We start from the raw sequence: 17,814 nt of genomic DNA, 5'->3' as shown, positions 1-17,814 counted from the left end.
AGGCATTAATGAGACTGATGACGGTGTCGTCTGTCCCGCCCCAGCAGGAGCAACACAGCTGTCAGGGGAGTGAGGGAGGTGTCAGTCTCAGTCTGTACACGCCCACATGATCCAGAGGAGAGCTGGTCAGAGGTCAGAGGCCAGGGTCAGCTACAGAGCAGCAGGAGCTGGCAGGCAGGCACTGAACAGCACACCTGTCTGTGCGGGAGTTTATCTGACCGACTACCTGATGATCACAGAGCTGCTGCGTGTTTCACCCTTTCAGCTACAGCTTGTGAAAAGTTAGTTCCTGTTGATCGTTTTCCAAAACTTTTACTCAGGTTTTATTTTAATCTCTAAACTTCCAGGCAACTTCCCAAGACTTCAAATCCACTATATACACTGCATCAGTTGCAGTGCACAAATGATGCTTACTCTTTTTTTTTTTTTTTTTTTTTAGCACTTTCACTGTTCTTGCAACTGCAGATCCTCAAAGCAAATGCTTTCACCCAGCTCTTCATTAGGAACACTGCACTGACACGTTTGTTGTTGGCTCCATTCTGACTAAAAACCAGAGACTGCTGTGTGTTCATATCCAGGAGATCAGCAGTTTCTCCTGTCAGGGTCACTGAGATCACATTATTTTCCTCATTCTGATTTTTGGATGTGAACATGAACTGAAGCTTTTGACCTGTATCTGCATCATTTTATGCTGTGCATAACTGCCACGTGATTGGCTGATGAATAATTGCATGAATAAGCAGGTTTTTTCTTCTAACAAAGGGGTCAAAGTGTTCACTACAACGGATGAGCTTTTATTGCCGGGCTCAGTCTCACTGCTCAACATACTCTACACACCCAGCACCAAACAACAGACGAGCACCTAGCTGATTAGCTTAGTGGGTAGTTTAGCATCTAAAGAGTCAGAGTTAGGAGGAGACTGAACGTTCAGGATTAAGGCTATTTAGGTAACAGCTTCACCATATCAGCTTCAATGTTAATGTTGCATTGTGACTAAAAATCTGTTAGTACAGGTCTAAGTTTCAAGCTCTGTCAGTTTTTCTGTAGCACAGTAAAATCATTAAGAAACAAAGAATGACTGTTTTTAACAATGGTCAGCTATAACGTGGAATATACACGATGTATGTTTTGACATAACTTATATTAAAATACACAAAGAAGTATGTACACAAACAGTGGTATGGTCCAATGTATACCACTCTACTACAGCTGATACTTTAATGTGGTGTCGTCTGAGGTGAAACCTGATGAAACTCAACATAAACAGACGTCACAGATGAACATTTAAACCCACGGTTTTTATTTGGAGTCTAAAAACTATATTGACATGATTGACAACATAACCCGGCTCAGAATGTCATTTCTAATTAAAAAAAACAAAACAAAACAAAATAAATAAAAAGGATTATGTCATATTGCTGTGGTTAATTTAGCTGTTGACTGTTGTAGAGTTACCACGGAGAGATGAGTAAACTAGAGTGAAAAGATGAGCAGGGTCTGACTGGATGTGGACTACAGTCAAAACGTGCGTTGACGCCATCTTCACATAGGCCGGTTCATGCAGCGGCTCCTGCTGTCACTTTGGTCCATCTGCTCCTCAGGATTATTTTAAGGTGCACAAGGTCCAACTGATGAAGGATCATAATGTTTAGCAGCGAGTGTGTCTGTGTGAATGCCTCACAGACACTTCTGCTGCATTCCTGTCATGTTCATCAATACAGTAGATCAGGCCTGTTCTGTTAGGAAATCTGGACTAGAAGAGATCCAAGGTGCTCTGAGACTTTGAGCTCTATATTTTCTTTTACATTAGAACAAGCAGATAAAATTTGGATCAGTTATTTACAGGAACAGCTTTAGCAGCATGTTGTGACTTTACACTGAAATCATTTTCAAACAAACAAAATGATCCAGTTCTAGTTTCTTAATTGAATATTTGCTGAACCTTTGAAGACATCACCTCGGACTGTGGTATTTCACAGACCAAACTAATTGATTGATTAGGGTAAATCGTTCGTTGCAGCTCTGTTTTCTGCAGTGATGTAACGTGTACTCCTGGGTGTGTCAGTACACTGTGACATCACTGTTGGGCGGGGTTAGAGGTGCAGACTTTAAACTTTACACCAGAGGGTTTTTAGACACTGCTTTTAAACCTGGTTTTAAATGACTTTTTTTTTTTTAAACGGAGTTAACATTTCTGCACTTGTGCGATCTTTGATTAACATCTGGAACTATTCATGACCTCACCTGACCTACAGTTGATTTAAGTAGCCTGACTTGTCCCATCTGTCAGCGACTAATCAGCCCGGAAGGAGTCTGTTAAGCCAACAGCAGGCCAGTCAGCAGAACCCAGCACCACTAAGACTTTTGACCGTTCACATTTATTTGACTGTAATCTACATCCACAAATCTGACCAACACAGTAAAATCCAACCAGCCTTTAAAAAACCACCCCAGAGGCTTTTACTCTTCCACTAACACACCATTTCCACTCTTGCATTATAACGGTTGGTGTTGAGTAAGGACAACCGCGTTTACAAAAAAAAAAATACACTGAGGGTTTACTTGTACATTTTCTTCAAAAACAAAACAAAACCCATTAGTCACATTAATACAGAAATAAACAAATGGCACATTGAACATTCCTAATTTAAAAATAAAGTGGTGGAACTTTCTTACGGAGGAGACAAGTTAAATAAATTACTACCATAAACGTTACATACAAATCTGGAGTAGTATATACAAAGGAGTTATTAGACAAAAAAAATCTACAATTTCAAATTTTATGTTCAACAAGACAGCAGTAGAACCGTATCTTACATAGCAGGGTTTGTGTTAACAAGTGTGGGTCATGAGTGGTTTCTGTTTCTGGAGGAGAAGGGTGGAGAGAGGTGGTGACGGTGGGTGGGGGGCAGTCTGACAAACCATTAAAAAAAGGTGACGATGTTTGAAAGCTTCCAGCTGAACGTTGTGTCTCTACAACTCTAACAGATATGAACTGGTCTATGTACAGGGAGTGGAACAGCTCCAGGTTCAGGCCAGACACACTGAACCTGTCTTCACCGGCTCCAGCAGCGTCAACAGGAAATCATGGCATTTTCCAGTTGAGCTGTTTCACGTAGCGGTTCGTTTGTGGGTTGGTAACTTTGGCCTGGCATTCACCGTGTTTTTCCTGGGACAGTGATATATGACATATGCAGGCCAAGTGTCCTGAAGCAAATGTAAACACGGAGATTAGCCTCCTGGATTAGCTGGTGTAGCTAACTGCATAGGGATTACTTGCAGGGCCACCACCTGGCTGGCCACACCAGTTAGTTTACTCTGTGGGTCTGACTCAGTGGATGTACGTGCTGGAGACTCAGCACTAAACGAGGGGGTTTGTTTTCTAAGCCAATAAAATAATCAGATCAATTTAGTCGAATCTATTTACCTCTGCTGATGAAGAATCTTGCTAAAGGATGTTTATTTCTGCAGATGAAAGGTAATATGCTAGTCAGCTAACCAAACAGCTGGTTTATTAAGCCAGCTGTTCTCCCCAGTTCACCAAGCTTGCAGTTAGCTAGAAAAGCTAATCCAGGAGGCTAATCTCTGTGCTGACTTTAACACTTGGAGACGAACGTTTGAAATTGTTTCTGCATTTAAATTTAAATGCTGGTTTCCCCGATATGTTTTACTTTGTTGTTTCCTGTTCACCTTCTCAACAACAGAGGTGGAGAGTCAGGTTCACTCCAGAGTCACATGGACGCGAGTATGAGGACGAGCCTGAGGCTGAAAAACGCTGCAGTGTTTCCTTTAACAAAGATGGCGTCAGAAAGCAACACTTGGATCCTTCTGTGTCCATCTCTGAAGCATCCCATAATATCATCCCTTCCTTCAAGATCTCTGTCTCCACAAAATAAATCTGTTTCTTTCTCCTTCAGCATCCCTTAAAAATCTGAATGTTAACAGTGGTTGATTAAAAACACGTGGGGTTGGGTTGGGTTGGGTTGGGGGGGGGCAGAGTTGAGTTTAGCTTAGTGAGGGAAGTTTTTTTCTACTTTGTAAACACTCTCAGTGAAAGTTCACCGACACACTCAAGACCTGACAGATCCTAATCTCCGACCGGCTCCCCTGGTTTGATCTCTACGACTGATTCATGGCTTTCACAGTATATCATCATCATCATCATCATCATCATCATCATCATCGTCTGCTGAGGACCGGTGATGAGCATTGATCGCTTTCTGGTAAAAATCTGAGATTTTAGAAAAGAAAAAAAGAAAAGGAAATCCTTCATGAGCCGCTGAGGACCCCCCCATCCCCCCCATCCCCCCCATCCCTCCTCATGCAGCTGCAGAGACACAGTCCACTTCTCTGGAACTTCTTCTGAATATACTGCGAACAGGCTACATCAGGCAGTGAGAGGCAAAGAGAGCAGAGGCCTCTGAGGAGCGTCCATTCCTCAGGGTCATTTTGGTCCATCAACCCATCAGTCAGTCTTTTAGATTCTCCTCCAGAGCAGTCTCACGAGTTCTGTAACAAGGCTGGGTAACGGGCTGCTCCTCTCAGTCCTCCCCAGAGTGTTTTCAAGGGCGACCGTGGTTAGTAGGAGGGAGAACGGGTCGTGGTTTAAAGGTGGAGGGTTCTGGAAAAAGATCTTCATGCTGGTCAAAGCTGCAAGACGCCTCACAAAAATGCAACAACGTGCTTTAATATGCATTGTTTCTGTGCATACAAGACATCCAGCGCACATAGTGGTCAGACTGTCAGGGGGGTGGGAGGCTGTAGCTACTTGGTGAGTCGACAGCGAGTGGTTCTTCAGGGACATTTGTTTTTTGTTTTTTTTTTTCCTTTTTCTTTTTTTTTATAACAAAAACACTGAAACGTGACGCAGGGTTATTAGTTCAACACTAGCCAACAGGACAGAGCTTAAGTGGTGAAAAGGCCCCTTCCCGTTCCGCTGGGATTGGCTGGCAGAGATGTCCGTCAGATGCCGCGGCGCCGCTCAGTCCTTCCTGGTTGCATTGCTCCTTTAAGAGTCCAGCCTCCACTCTAGGCGTCTGACAAGCAGCTCTGAACACTGTCCATCCACAGCTGTGCATTCAGGCTGTCCTGGGCACAGAAGTTATACACTCGTTTGGTCGTCTTGAGCTGAACAAACGAGAAGAGAGAGATTCATGTCAGCCGTGTGCACGCACACGCACACACACAGACACACACACACACACACACAGAAACTGCCAACAGGTATCATCACATTAAATGTCATGATTATCTTCTCATGCAACTTCAGTCTAAACAGCAACTTTCAGTCAAGTGTGAGTCTCGTGTGAAGTCAAGTATAGAAACAACAAACATGAACATCTGATCAGGGTGCTCCCTGGGCACCTTCTACTGGGGTTTTCTGGGTGCTGGTAAACGAGACCCAGAACATGCTGGAGAGATTCTCTATCTGGCCGACTCCTCAGGGTCCTCGAGCAGCAGCAGGAAAGGGAGACATTACTGAGCTGTTGCCTCAGGTAAACAGCAGAACATGGATGGACGGACTGTTTGTCAAATACACACTGTTACTATCTGCTTCCACTTGTTAATGAGTCACCACAAACCCAATAAAAGAGTTAATCTGGGCTGCACTCTCGTTCATCTGTTGTGACTGGTAGTGCAGCAGTGGAGGTCACTTCCTGTTCCCGTCTCTGATGACTCAATGTGAACACATTCACACACCACAGCTCAAAGTGACTCACATCAAAGAAGGCTTTCTCCTCAATGTTTTTCGGCGCTCCCATGGCAGGTGTTCCCGGGGTGACAGACTCCACCTCAGCCAGCTCGATCACCCCCTTACACTCCTTATCCTGCCTGCTCTCGTAGTATCTCAGCTGGGGACAGGGACACATCGTTAGAGATGAACCACTCTCATTCATTAAAACTTATTTTTCTTTGAGCTTTGAGATCACTAAAGTTCCCTTGTTCGTTTTCACCTCCTCTCACCTGATGTTTGGTCTTGTCCAGCACAAACCACCGAGGTTTCCATGGTTTCAACAATGCCCCTTTCTTGAACAGGATGCCTTCAAAACTCCTGATGGGAAAAGGTGAAATGAACACATTTATCTGACACTGGTCCAACCGGTGACATGTGAGGCAGCTGCACGTAGCGGCGGTGGCAGTGGGTACTGACCTGTTCTCGCTCTCGGTGCTCTGGAACTGGCTGTAGAGGGTGCTGGTGCTTGGCCGACCAGCCACAGGCGTGGAGGTGGCGCTAGCTTCACAGTCCAGCGCCAGGTTGATGGAGGATCCCACAGCGCTCTCCTGCAGGTAGACGCCCTGAGAACGCCGCTGGTGGCTCAGGTTGGACGACATCAGCAGGGAGCTGGAGAACGACGGCTGTGGAGGAAGAGGAGACAGGCCAAAGACCAAAGGGGATGATGGGTGAGTTTTGGAAATGTCACCACAGAGAATCCTCTCAAAAATCTGCTGCAGCACAGAAGCATCTGCAACTGCTAAAATCATCTTCAAAACACACTGCAGCTGCATCAAAGCTGCCAAGTCTGCACAACCTTACTTACTTACTATAATTAAGATTAAAGATAAATTAAAGGTTTTCTGCAAAAAAAAGTCACTAGTGCTGAAAAGCTGCATGATTTGTATCTAAAAACACAGAATGGTGTTGAGCTGCATTCTGCTGTGTCACCATTAGATGTCAGTGCAAAGCAACAGTCCCCATCCACCTTCATCTTTTCACTTTACATCCTGTCTCACAGTGGCCGACAGTTCAAGGTCTTAAACCTGTGTTTTCATGGTGTCTGTGAACAGGTCGATCTCATCTGTGTTTGTATCAGTGTGGACAAGTGTCGACAGTCATCCGTCGTCACTGCCCTGAGGTCACAGACATTTGATGTGGACATCTGTAAATCTTTTAATGTACCTTCTAAATATTTCGCTGTTAACCAGCCACAAGTGGCACATAAGGTCGTTCACTTTGGATTCGTCCATGTTTCACAGTCACTGGATACAAATGTCTGATTGGTCCAGAGCTGCTCTGACCTCACACAGTGTTTGTCAGCGATCGAACAAAACTGCTTCAGTGCTGCCTTCACAATCTACCCTCTGATCGGGATGTTTTAGAGAAGATTAAGGGAAACATCCTGACAGATTGCACATGAATGCAACACTTGAACTGTGTTACCTGTAGTTCTGTACAGAACGATCTTTTCAGGTGACGAACCTTAAACCACCGTCTCACCTTGCTCTCTAGTTTGGTCTCAGTCCTCTGCGTGGTCTTCATTTTATCCCACGTGTCCTTCCACTTCTCTGACGTCTGACCGAGCTCGGCCTCCAGACTCTGCAGGTCCTGCAGCAGCTTGGTGATGGCGTCAGGCACCACCTTGCTCAGGTTGTCGTAACATGGCCACACGATGCGCCGCTGCGACTTAGGCCCGCTGGTGTCGGGTTTCTCTGCTGTGTCCTCCGCCACGCGCTCCTGCCGGCCCCTGGCCTCCCAGTCATAAGACGGCCCCTCTGACAGAGTCTCCTCCATGTAGAAGTCCCACACCTTCAGGTTGGAGATGAAGGTGTACGGCCGCAGCATCTACAACGCACAATTACTCACTTTAAACTCAACAGCTGATGAGTCTGCTTTGTTTCAATGGCGCTTTACTTATTTCTCAGTTCGCTGTCCTGACAGATCACATGATGTATCAAATATCCAATCAGGCGCCTGTGCAGGCGGCTCACCTCCTCATCCTCAGGAGAGTACATGTAGTTGTAGAAGACGGGTGTTTTCTTGTTGAGTCTGTCGATGTAGTCCCACACAGACTTACACACCTGGGGGCTTTTCCTCTCACCTTTCTCCTCATAAAGCACTCCTGTGTACACACACACACACACACACACACACACACACACACACACACACACCTTGTCAGAGCAACAGAAACTGTATCTATGACTCTGACTCGGTGTGACTGTCTCTCTGAACAACAGCCTTTAGCCTCAGAGATGTTCTCACCCAGCTCGATGCGTTCGTAGTCCGAGTCGAGCAGGAAGGTGCGGAAGCGGTTGGACACGTAGTGGTAGGCCAAGAACTTCAGGTAGTACTGACTGAACTCAAACTCCATGGGGAACTGGAGGTGGATCTGACGGTGGGGGGACAAACACAGGTCAGGATTACAGCTGTGATCACACCCACACTCCTGGTGGGAGGAGTTGACACCGTCTGACTGAGTGACCTGGGTTTGTTTTAGAGATGTCACATGTAGTGTATTCAGCCTGATGCCTGCTGACAGAGACATTTAGATGGCATCTCATGTCACTCTGACTTCAGCTACACATCACAGGCTGACAGTTTTTGGGATTCCTGTGGGATGGGAGTCAATTCACTATTCTTCATCATAATAACACAGATCAGCTTTTAAACATGCAGTTCTAATGTGAGTGAACACCATTTTTATTTGGAACATAATGCTGGTTTTTCTGTAGTTTTTTAATTCTTTTTTATCCTAACGAACACAACAGAGGCAGAGTGAAAATCCACTCTTCACATGACTGACTTTTATCTTTATCTCTGTTCGGTTCCTCTAGTGCACATTTACTTGTGTTCTACTGGAACAGGCTGAGGAAACAACCGCAGCACTGTCGTCTGTAATAAAAGCTCTGAAGGGTCAGACAGAATATTCAGAGGCCTCACAGACAGCGGGGTCAGTAAAGGGAAATGAAACCACACATCCTGAGTGATAAGGACGACAGAGTCCACGTCACAGATCAACAAAACAGGAAACACAGTCAGACTAACAGGTTAACACACAGACAGAGCATCATGAATATACATGGTAAGAGGAAGAGGAACTACACTCCTGTTAGATTCTGTTTGAAGTGTGAAAACAATTCCTGCATTTAAATAAACCTGCTGTTATTTGTTCTTAGATGTTCCAAATGTGTAATTTTCAGTGCAGCACTGAAAGCACTACAGATATTTCAGATGTTGACCTTTGATCTTCCTGTAAGAGTCATCACTGCAGGTTAAAATAACATGAAAAAACCCACCTGGTGCACACAGTCCAGGAACTGCAGAAAGACGGGGGTGAAGCCGCTGCTCTGGCTGCCCAGCGTCTGAGCGCCGCGGTGACTGAACCTGTGGCCGAACGACAGCCACTCCTTCTCCACCAGCAGCCGGAAGCCGTCAAAGGTTCTGTAGTAGGGGTCAGACAGCAGCTGCACCAGCGACACCACCTGCAGACAGAAAGCACGTCACGCTGAGCCTCACTCACACAGCAGCTCTCAGCAGTCCAGTGTCTGGGTGTCAGTCAAACCTGTGTGGTGACGTCCCAGCCGTCCTCCAGGCTGACCATGACCGACGAGCCCTGGTCCAGAAGCTCCACCACCAGGACTGATACCTGCAGCACCCGGTGCAGCTGGACACACACACACACACACACACACAGTCAGAACAAACAGCCCACCAGGATCACTTAATGTGCTGGGACAGTGAACCAGGGAACACTGACCAGAGTCATCCAGTCCGACTCCTCCAGGCAGCGCAGGAAGCTCGTGTTAGGATCTAAGATCAGGGAGCTCGGCACACAAGCCTTCATCAGCTTTTTAAAGCTGTTCTTCACCTGCCGCACGTCACACACCTCGATGGGAACCACCTCCCACTGCTGGAACGAGTCCTGCTTCCCTCCCTGAACACAAAAAGTTCTTAGTCATTTCACCAGTCAGTTAAAAATCAATTAATCCTGAGGGAAGTTCAGTTTTATATCCTTTAGATGTGAGGTTTCACATCCATATGAAGCTCCTTTTCCACTGGTCAAAACACCCGCTAACACTGGGCTTTTGTCACTGATGGAAAGGTTACCATCTGCATTCACACCTGGGTTCAATGACGCAGTAGATTGGCACTAATGTAAACACACTGGTCACCTGTCCAGCATGATGCTGTTAAACCAGAAACACCGCAGCTACACGGCGCTCGGGGAGTGAGCTGCAGCCCTGAAATAACTTTTAAAAACGCAGCAATCGAAGCGTCTTACACGGAGGCTCCAACACAACAACAACCCAGGGACGAGATGCAATGGATCTGTTTTACCAGTTTGCACCGCGGCTAGCAGCTCACTCTCACTCCCCTGCGTCTGTTTGTGTGTGTGTGCTCTGTAACTGTGTGGTGATATTGTGTGTGTTCTCTCCGCCAACTCTGTTGGCAGTGTATTATGTATCTGTGATCACCTTGAGCTGGGCCTTGTCTCCGATGATGTAGAGGTAGGCCTTCTGCTGGCGCAGGAACATCGCCTCGCTCGGCCCTCCATTGGGCTGCGGAGACTCTTTTCCAGCCAGACGCGTCCCCACGTCTGGGTTGTAGGCACTTAGACGCCCGCTACCTCGGATACTGCCCCATTTACCTGCAATACACACACAAAGTTTTTTTTTTTCCAAAGGAGTCATGACGTGATGATTGAATCATTGAACCTCATGTGGAAATCTCCAGGTTAATCAGCCATTAAAGAATCATTCCAACTTAAACTAGAATTATCCTTTAAAACACACGGATGTGTATGAGGTCCACAGCTAGTAACAGCCATGCTGGTAAACACAGGCAGAAATGATTGAGAACTACTCAGTCCAGGCTGCTACATGGAGCTGAATGACAGCTACATGATGATGAAACTCTGATTGTTGTTGACATTCAACAGAGAAAAGAATCAAACAGGAAACAGCAGCCGTCAGAGCTGCAGCAGCAGACGACGTCAGAGCTGCAGTCGACGTCAGAGCTGCAGCAGCAGCATGCACACACAAGCAGTAACAACAGACCATTAGTCTGCAGAGACAGCACACTACCAGGATGACGCCAAACACACTGATACTACTGTTAAAGAGATCTGATTGGTTAGACAGGAGAGGAGGGAAAGGTGTGGGGAGGGGGCGTGGCCTACTGTACCTCTAGGAGGGTTCCTGGCCTTGCCAGACACTTTGGGTTGAGAGAGGGAGATGACTTTCGCCCTTTGACCCAGAGCTGAGGTCAAATGACAGAGATGGCCCGTTAACCAACAACGCCACACAATGGAGGATGGTTACACGCACACACGCACACACACTCAGACCCTAAACATGAGCTATAGGGATGGATCGACTCGTTCATCATCCTCCTGGTCCAGTCTCAGTTTCACAAGCAGATTTCAGACACAACTCTCACATTTTGTGATGGACTACGTGATGCTGACAGAACGCAGCAGCATGCCGCCACACACAATCTCACCTCCTCTGCTGAAGGTTCCTGGAACGTCCTCCTTGGCGCCCATCACCTGTTTCATCAGAGCGCCGATCTTGGGCTGCCTCAGCTTATCTGACGAGTCTGTGAACACGAGAAACCAACAGCTCTGTCACTTCAGACCTCTTTATTGTGTTTTATGATGTCGGGGCAGTGATTCTGGCACGTGAACAGTGTTAATCCACCCACCGGAGGTGCTCATATGTGTGGAGGTGAAGCCGCTGAGCGTGTTCCTGCCGCTGCTCTCGCTGTACGAAGGCATGGAGCTGATGATGGCCTGCAGGTACTTCTCCTGCTCCAGACTGGTGGAGTCTGCCTGGGAGGGAACTGCACAGAGGAAACATGAACACATGTTAATGTTTCAGGCTTTTTGTTGCAGGTACATTTTAGTGGCACATGAGCTGCAAGAGATTGTGTTTCTTCCACTTTATTTTTTGATAAGGGCAACATGTTCAGTGCCCGAGCTCTTATCTGTTGATTCCATGTATCTTTTTTTTTTTTTTTTTTTTTTACCATTTTGTGCCTTTATTTGATAAAGACAGGAAATGCAGGAGGAGGGTGGGGGAGGGACATGCAGCACCATGCATGGACATGAATCAGGACATTGCCAGAAAAGAGAACACAGCAACATCCGCTGTTCATCTAAAAGTTCAGTTATATGAATCATCAGCTTGATGCCTGAAACAGATTTTTGTTGTTTACCTGAGGTGGGGGCGTTGGGTGACTTGAAGAAGCCCACGACACCCTTAGCGTGGAGGCCTGCGGAGCGCAGCAGGACGGCCTTGGTTCTTGAATTCCTCCAGCAAACCACAGGGAAGCGGTTCTGTCGGTAGCAGCGGCAGATTCTCTGGATGGTCGTGTCCGGGATGCTCTGAGGCACTATCAGCAGGCCGGGGTAGCTGTGAGACACACACACACACACAGTGTATGAAGCAGTGAAGAGCTACATCCTCTCGCCCCTCGAGTGTCTGTGACTCCACTCTCTTACCTCCTGCAGACGGTGTACATCCGGTTAACAGTTGAAATCCTGAAGGGCTCATTCTTAGAACGTGTCAGACTGTTACTGAGCGTGCCCAGACCCAGCCTCTGGTAGTCGCGACAACAGGCTCGCTCCACCACGTTGCTCATGGTCTGTCTATCAGATGAGCGGATGGTAGAGGAGAGGGTGAGGGAGCTCTGGTCCACCTCCTCTGAGACTGTGGAGAGACAGCGAAGGTCACTGCACAGTCCTTGTTTAAAGCTCCCATTATTTACAACATGATTTATCTGAAGTGTTGATCTCCATCAGAAGATATATTTGTGGTTTTAAGAACCAAAAACCATCTCAGTGTAGTTTTACATCTCCTCTCTCAGGCTTCTCTCTGGAGCTCTAGTAACAACAGGTCAGTCAGCCAATCAGAAGAGAGGATCTGAGTCTCTCTTCTGATCGACTGACTGTTTTTTGAATGATCAAATAAAAATACAGCAGATTTCAGATAAACACTCAGAAAAAAAACAAATCCAGCAAGGTTAGATAGTGGGTCCAGGTGGGCGGGGCTTGGTGCATGGCTGAGGGCGGTGACTGCTTTGTTGTGACATCACAAAGTTCCAGAAGTCCTGACGGCTCATTTTAAGGCTCAGTTTCTGTATACAGGCTGTGTGCATTTCTCTGTGGATTGAGGCTTTGATACTTTCACAGTATTAATATAGAACCTAGACCTGCTTTATAAGCAGACCTGGACATCTACCTTTATACAAGTGTCAGCTGAAGAGTAAAATCTGAAAACAGTTGAACTGTCATTTGATGAACAGTGTCAAAGTGTCAGGGTGAAACGATAACGATGTGAAAAATAAGTGAAGATCACCTGAGATCTCATCCTCATCCAGCTCTGACTGGAAGCTGCTCCTGTTCTCCCAGGTGGGTGGAGAATACTTCTTCCTGGTCACGTACTGCCGACCTATGGTCCGTTTGGCACTCTTCACCAGGTTCTTGGAAAGAGTCCTGAAAAAGACGAGGAGGAGGAGGAGGAGGATGAGTTGAACATTTTTAAATACATCACAGCTCTGATTCAACTGCATGTCCCATTCATAGTCGCTTGACGTGCACTTCCTGTTGGGACACAAACGTGCTTTTAGATTTGCAGCAGTCTCCAACTCCAGCTCACAAAGAGCTGATTCGACTCAGTGTTCGTCTCAGTGTTCAATCAAATTCAATAGTGTGTTGCTGGTTCAGACTGCCACAGGGCCAGAGTCAGAATTAATGTCCAAAAGGGTTTTTTTTTTAGCACGCACACACACACACACACACACTGAAACACAGAAACACACACAGACACACACAGCGAGATGGAAACAACAGGGCTGATAAACCAGCTGCCACATTTTTCCACTGATGAATTATTCAAAGGCTTCTCTCATGCTCCTTTCATTCTCCAGAAAAGAAAGAGAGGAAAAGTGTGTGTGTGTGTGTGTGTGTGTGTGGTCAGGAGGTTGGGAGAGGACTAAGAGTTGGTTGCTCAGACTTTGAATAAAGAGGAGACGAATTAAAGGAAACTGAAATGTCTGAGACTCTAACCAACGACACAAACATCACAGGCAGGACAAGAAATAAAAAGATTCCTCTGAAGGTCACTTCGGCTCAAATGATGATTAAAAAACAGACGGGGAAGAGTAGAGGATGTTTACAGCATTGTTTCCTACTGCATCATATTGAATTTTGAAGAAATTGTAGAAGTTGATAGTGAAAAGATAAAAGTTGACAGAGCCTTGTCTCAAAGGGAAACATGACAAGATGCAGCCAGTGGAATCAAAAGCTGCTTTTCACTCAGACCTGAGAGCACGTTTTCACACTCAGTGTGACGCACTGAGCCGTGACAGAGGCGACAACATGGCCCACGGATCACATAAAATCAGGTGCTTTAGAACAACAGCTGCTCCTGACACAGACCTGCTTCTCAGGGTGAACTCACTCCCGCAGGAAAACTTTCCACAAACTACAAGTAAAGTAGCAGATAAAAGGTGGAGGTGGGGCTGTAGATGTGATTTGTTTCCTCTTGTGGGGATTTAATATAAATATCTTATGTACTTTAATTAGCCTCAACGGAGTCCTGGTTCAAGGATCAGTACAAACATTCTGGGAAATAAACTTCTTTCATTTCTCTTGAGAGTTCAGTGAGAAGACTTAACAAATCTCTATCATATCTGTAGATTAAATATGATGCTACAGGTTAGCTTAGCACAATGACTGGAAACAGCTAGCTGCTCTCTCAAGCTAGCTTTTAACACCTTATATGTCCTTTGTTTAATTAAAGTGTAAAACGACGTAAACAAAGTATTTATCGTATATCAACACTTGTTACTTTAAACATTAAGATTTGCATTTTTCAAAGTCATTGTGTTGCTGTTTGTTCACCTTATTCTCACCTTCCTACTGAACTGAAACTTTTCACTTGAACAAAAACTCAACCTCACATTGTTTTCAGACACAATCACTGATATCTGCCACCATCACATCCAAAGAACTTTTCCACCTGGGGCGTTCAGTGCAGTGTAACTCCATACGACCTTCAGCCTGGTGAAGATTCTTGAGAATGAGGTGTAAATAAGTATGCAAGTAGGGCAGTCAGGCTGGAGCCAGCTGTAAATGTAGCTGATAATACAGATGTGAAGTATCATGTGCTCTGTGTGTGAGTGAGGACTCTGTGCTCGACCTACAGGATGTGATGGAGTCAAAGGTTGTGAGTGATTTAACAGCCTGTCATTTCCTTGATAGGAACAGTGCTCATGTTGCTGATGGATGGTTTCTCAGAGCTGAACTTTAGTTTCTCCCGTATTAAAACATTTTGTGCCCTGACAAATTGATTCGTTTTACACAGAGTCCTTACTTGAGGGACTGGTTCTTGTCCTTGGTCTTGTGCTCCACCACCATCTTCCCACACTGACCCACAGTGAAGGCAAAGGTGCCCTGGACGTGCTGAGGGTAACGCAGCTTGTGCATGTGCTTCCTGAAAACCTCGGCCAGGTCTGACGCGACCTCCTCATCAAACGCAATCTTCATCAGCTGCAGTGGGACAAAGACACAGTGAAATCAGAGAGGGGAACAGTGAAGAGGGACCTGGTATGAATGATGGAGTGGAGAATGTGAAAGAGGACCTGGAAGGTGCAGGATCGTAGCTGCAGCCCCTCCTGGACAAACTGGTCCATGGGTAAAGAGACTGAGATCCTCTTCTCCTTCGTCAGAGAGGCTATAGGGAACGAGCGAGTGACCACCTGCTCCCCCACTGCAGGAGGAGGACACAGACAAGGAGCTGGTTTAGAGGACTCAGATATCTACCAACATAACACGCGCGTGTGTGTGTGTGTGTGTGTCGTGTCTCACCCAGTGGGTCCGTAGGCGTGCCCTTGAAGATGAGTCGGTAGGTGGTGAGGAAGATGGCGCCCTCGGCAGGGAGCAGAGGCGGACCTCCCATCGCCCCCGTGGCCTCCTCGCGGCCGTCTGGAATCAGGTGGACCCGCATGCCGTCCATCACCAGCTCCTCACCTGGCAACAGGGTCGGCGTCAGCAGCTTGGGCTGCAGGGAGACAAGACAAGAGGACAACAAAGAGGAACATTAATGATGCAGCAGTGGAGGGAAGATGAAACTAATTAGGGAGTGAAACTGGAGGATTCCCACTGTGGCACTGATGGAAAATGTCTCCACTGTCTGTGACAGAACTGGAGAGTTCCTGTGTGTTAAGATTTAAAAGCTTCGTCCTGTCTTTTAATTTCATGCAGAAAAGTTTGTTGGAGAAGGTGAATCTCATCCTGTTGTCACCTTCCTCAGCTTTTTTCTACATGTATGAGATTCTTTGTCCAAATATTTCCATACTGAGATTTTGGTTTGCACAACAACTAGTGACAAATAAGTTTATTTTACATTTATGAGCAGAAAAACCAACTTAGTCAGGATCTTCCTCCTCCCTGACTTTAAGGTTATCAACCTGGGGTCTTGAATTTTCTTCTAGTGTAGGAAACCTGTAGTGTGTGGCAATGGTTCTCAAAGTGGGGTCTGGGGACCCCCACGGGTCCTCGAGGGGGTTCCTGGTGATCCCCAACCAAAAAGAAGAATAATTTATTTTCACTCTAATTCCATCCATACGTAACACAATGTATGATTATTTTGTTCATGGGTTTCAAAGTGAAACCACTGGTGTGGGGAAAATCTGAATTCTGCTCCAGACAACAAAATTATTCAGATGAAACTGAAAAAAGAAAATGACCCTCAACTGCTCACAGCTCCTGCAACTGTGATGACGAGTCACAAGGAGACATGGCTTTGTGCTGTGAGGTAAAAAGGCCTTCTCTTAACTGCATGATATTCCAGTGGAGACCCTCTTATGTAAATTAAACACGAAATGAATCCTGATAATCTTGCAGACAATCTAATGACCATTATTCACCTGCATGATGTAAGGAAGAGGTTGTGTTGCTGCACCTGTGCGATCAACATCTGTGACTCTCAGGTGAAACTGAGGTGAGTAACAGGATGTGATGAGATCTAACAATCAAAACTCCACTCATCATTAAAATCAAACATGCTGAGTTACTGGGTAAATGACCTGCACTGAGGAGTCACACAAAAAAGGATGAAATTATTGTGTTATTGTTGCATAACAAGCACGTCAGCCACGTCAGCACAGGTGATGTTACAAACAAGATCAATAGAAAACTACATATTAATGTTGTTTCTGTAATAATAATCATCATGTGGGTGTTTTAATTTCATGTCTTAAAAATACAAGGAATGTCTATCAATGTGCTGCAGAGCTTTTCTAAATCTGAACACACTGAAATATGAAGCTCTGTTTTTGTCTGCTGGCCCCTTACATCACTTCCTGTCCCCCAGTGAGGCCCCAGCAGCTTCCTAAGGAACTCCACCTCTGATAGGAAATGAATTATAACTTTGGTGACCTGTTTCATAATCTGTTGCATAATGCCACACTGGCCCACAGTCCAACTCTGGAGCTCTAAATCACACAGTCTCATCTCCACCACTGGAGCTGATCTGTAAATACTCAGGATGTGTATTTGTGTGTTACAGAGGAGAATGCTGAGACACATGGACACATTGTGTTACTGGAGGCTGAGCAGTTACATGTTTGAGTCCCAAGTCTTTAGTGAAATGACAAAAGAACAGCCACCACCCACCCCCTCCAACACACTGCACGCAGGACTGACAGCACCCTTCAGACTGAAGGCACGCAGGTCTGCAGCTCCACTGAGCCTCAGAAACCAGACAGCACAACAAGGGACAGGAATCACCCAGCATGCACTGCTCAGGCGTGCTGTGAGTCACACGGTTCCGTCTCTGCCGGACAGACGTACCTGCCGTGATACTGTGAGCCTGAGCTGTAGGGATTGGTGGAGAGGGGAGTGGGCGGGGCAGGCTGGGGCTCTGCATGGCCTTTGTCCAGTGGGATGTAAAAATAGGAATTGGTTACCTTTTGGATTGGAGGCAGTCTCTTACTCTCCCTGTGGACTGCGTCTAACGTCTCGATGTGCATCTGAACAATATCTGCAGGAAGAAGACGATGAAGATCAGAGGTGACAGATTTTACAGTGA

General features: G+C 46.1%; 1 protein-coding gene across 6 annotated transcripts in view; it reads right to left on the bottom strand.

The window, feature by feature from the left end:
• Positions 1 to 4,803: 4,803 nt before the first annotated feature.
• Positions 4,804 to 17,814, bottom strand: part of sbf1 (SET binding factor 1) — a 67,097-nt gene continuing 54,086 nt past the window's right edge. For 4 of the 6 annotated variants that reach the window (XM_071501888.1, XM_071501889.1, XM_071501891.1 and 1 more), the window contains 21 exons: positions 17,693 to 17,766; positions 15,591 to 15,783; positions 15,365 to 15,492; positions 15,097 to 15,272; positions 13,078 to 13,214; positions 12,222 to 12,429; positions 11,936 to 12,132; positions 11,423 to 11,560; positions 11,222 to 11,317; positions 10,904 to 10,978; positions 10,195 to 10,367; positions 9,477 to 9,653; positions 9,282 to 9,383; positions 9,016 to 9,201; positions 7,982 to 8,108; positions 7,708 to 7,838; positions 7,217 to 7,561; positions 6,152 to 6,357; positions 5,965 to 6,052; positions 5,721 to 5,852; positions 4,804 to 5,127 (listed from right to left, as the gene is read on the bottom strand). In XM_071501888.1, the coding sequence (XP_071357989.1) occupies positions 5,029 to 5,127; positions 5,721 to 5,852; positions 5,965 to 6,052; positions 6,152 to 6,357; positions 7,217 to 7,561; positions 7,708 to 7,838; positions 7,982 to 8,108; positions 9,016 to 9,201; positions 9,282 to 9,383; positions 9,477 to 9,653; positions 10,195 to 10,367; positions 10,904 to 10,978; positions 11,222 to 11,317; positions 11,423 to 11,560; positions 11,936 to 12,132; positions 12,222 to 12,429; positions 13,078 to 13,214; positions 15,097 to 15,272; positions 15,365 to 15,492; positions 15,591 to 15,783; positions 17,693 to 17,766 (3,188 nt within the window). In that variant the 3' untranslated portion in view covers positions 4,804 to 5,028. The remainder of the gene's footprint in view (positions 5,128 to 5,720; positions 5,853 to 5,964; positions 6,053 to 6,151; positions 6,358 to 7,216; positions 7,562 to 7,707; positions 7,839 to 7,981; positions 8,109 to 9,015; positions 9,202 to 9,281; positions 9,384 to 9,476; positions 9,654 to 10,194; positions 10,368 to 10,903; positions 10,979 to 11,221; positions 11,318 to 11,422; positions 11,561 to 11,935; positions 12,133 to 12,221; positions 12,430 to 13,077; positions 13,215 to 15,096; positions 15,273 to 15,364; positions 15,493 to 15,590; positions 15,784 to 17,692; positions 17,767 to 17,814) is intronic. The other 2 variants (XM_071501894.1, XM_071501890.1) reach the window with 1 other exon arrangement.

This window comes from Trachinotus anak, unplaced genomic scaffold (assembly GCF_046630095.1).
Source record: "Trachinotus anak isolate AG129_WGS33_773 ecotype Australia unplaced genomic scaffold, CSIRO_AGI_Tana_v1 ptg000018l, whole genome shotgun sequence".
NCBI classification, from domain to species: domain Eukaryota; kingdom Metazoa; phylum Chordata; class Actinopteri; order Carangiformes; family Carangidae; genus Trachinotus; species Trachinotus anak.
Note: the sequence above shows the minus strand (reverse complement) of the source record. Positions and strands in the feature narration are given on the sequence as shown.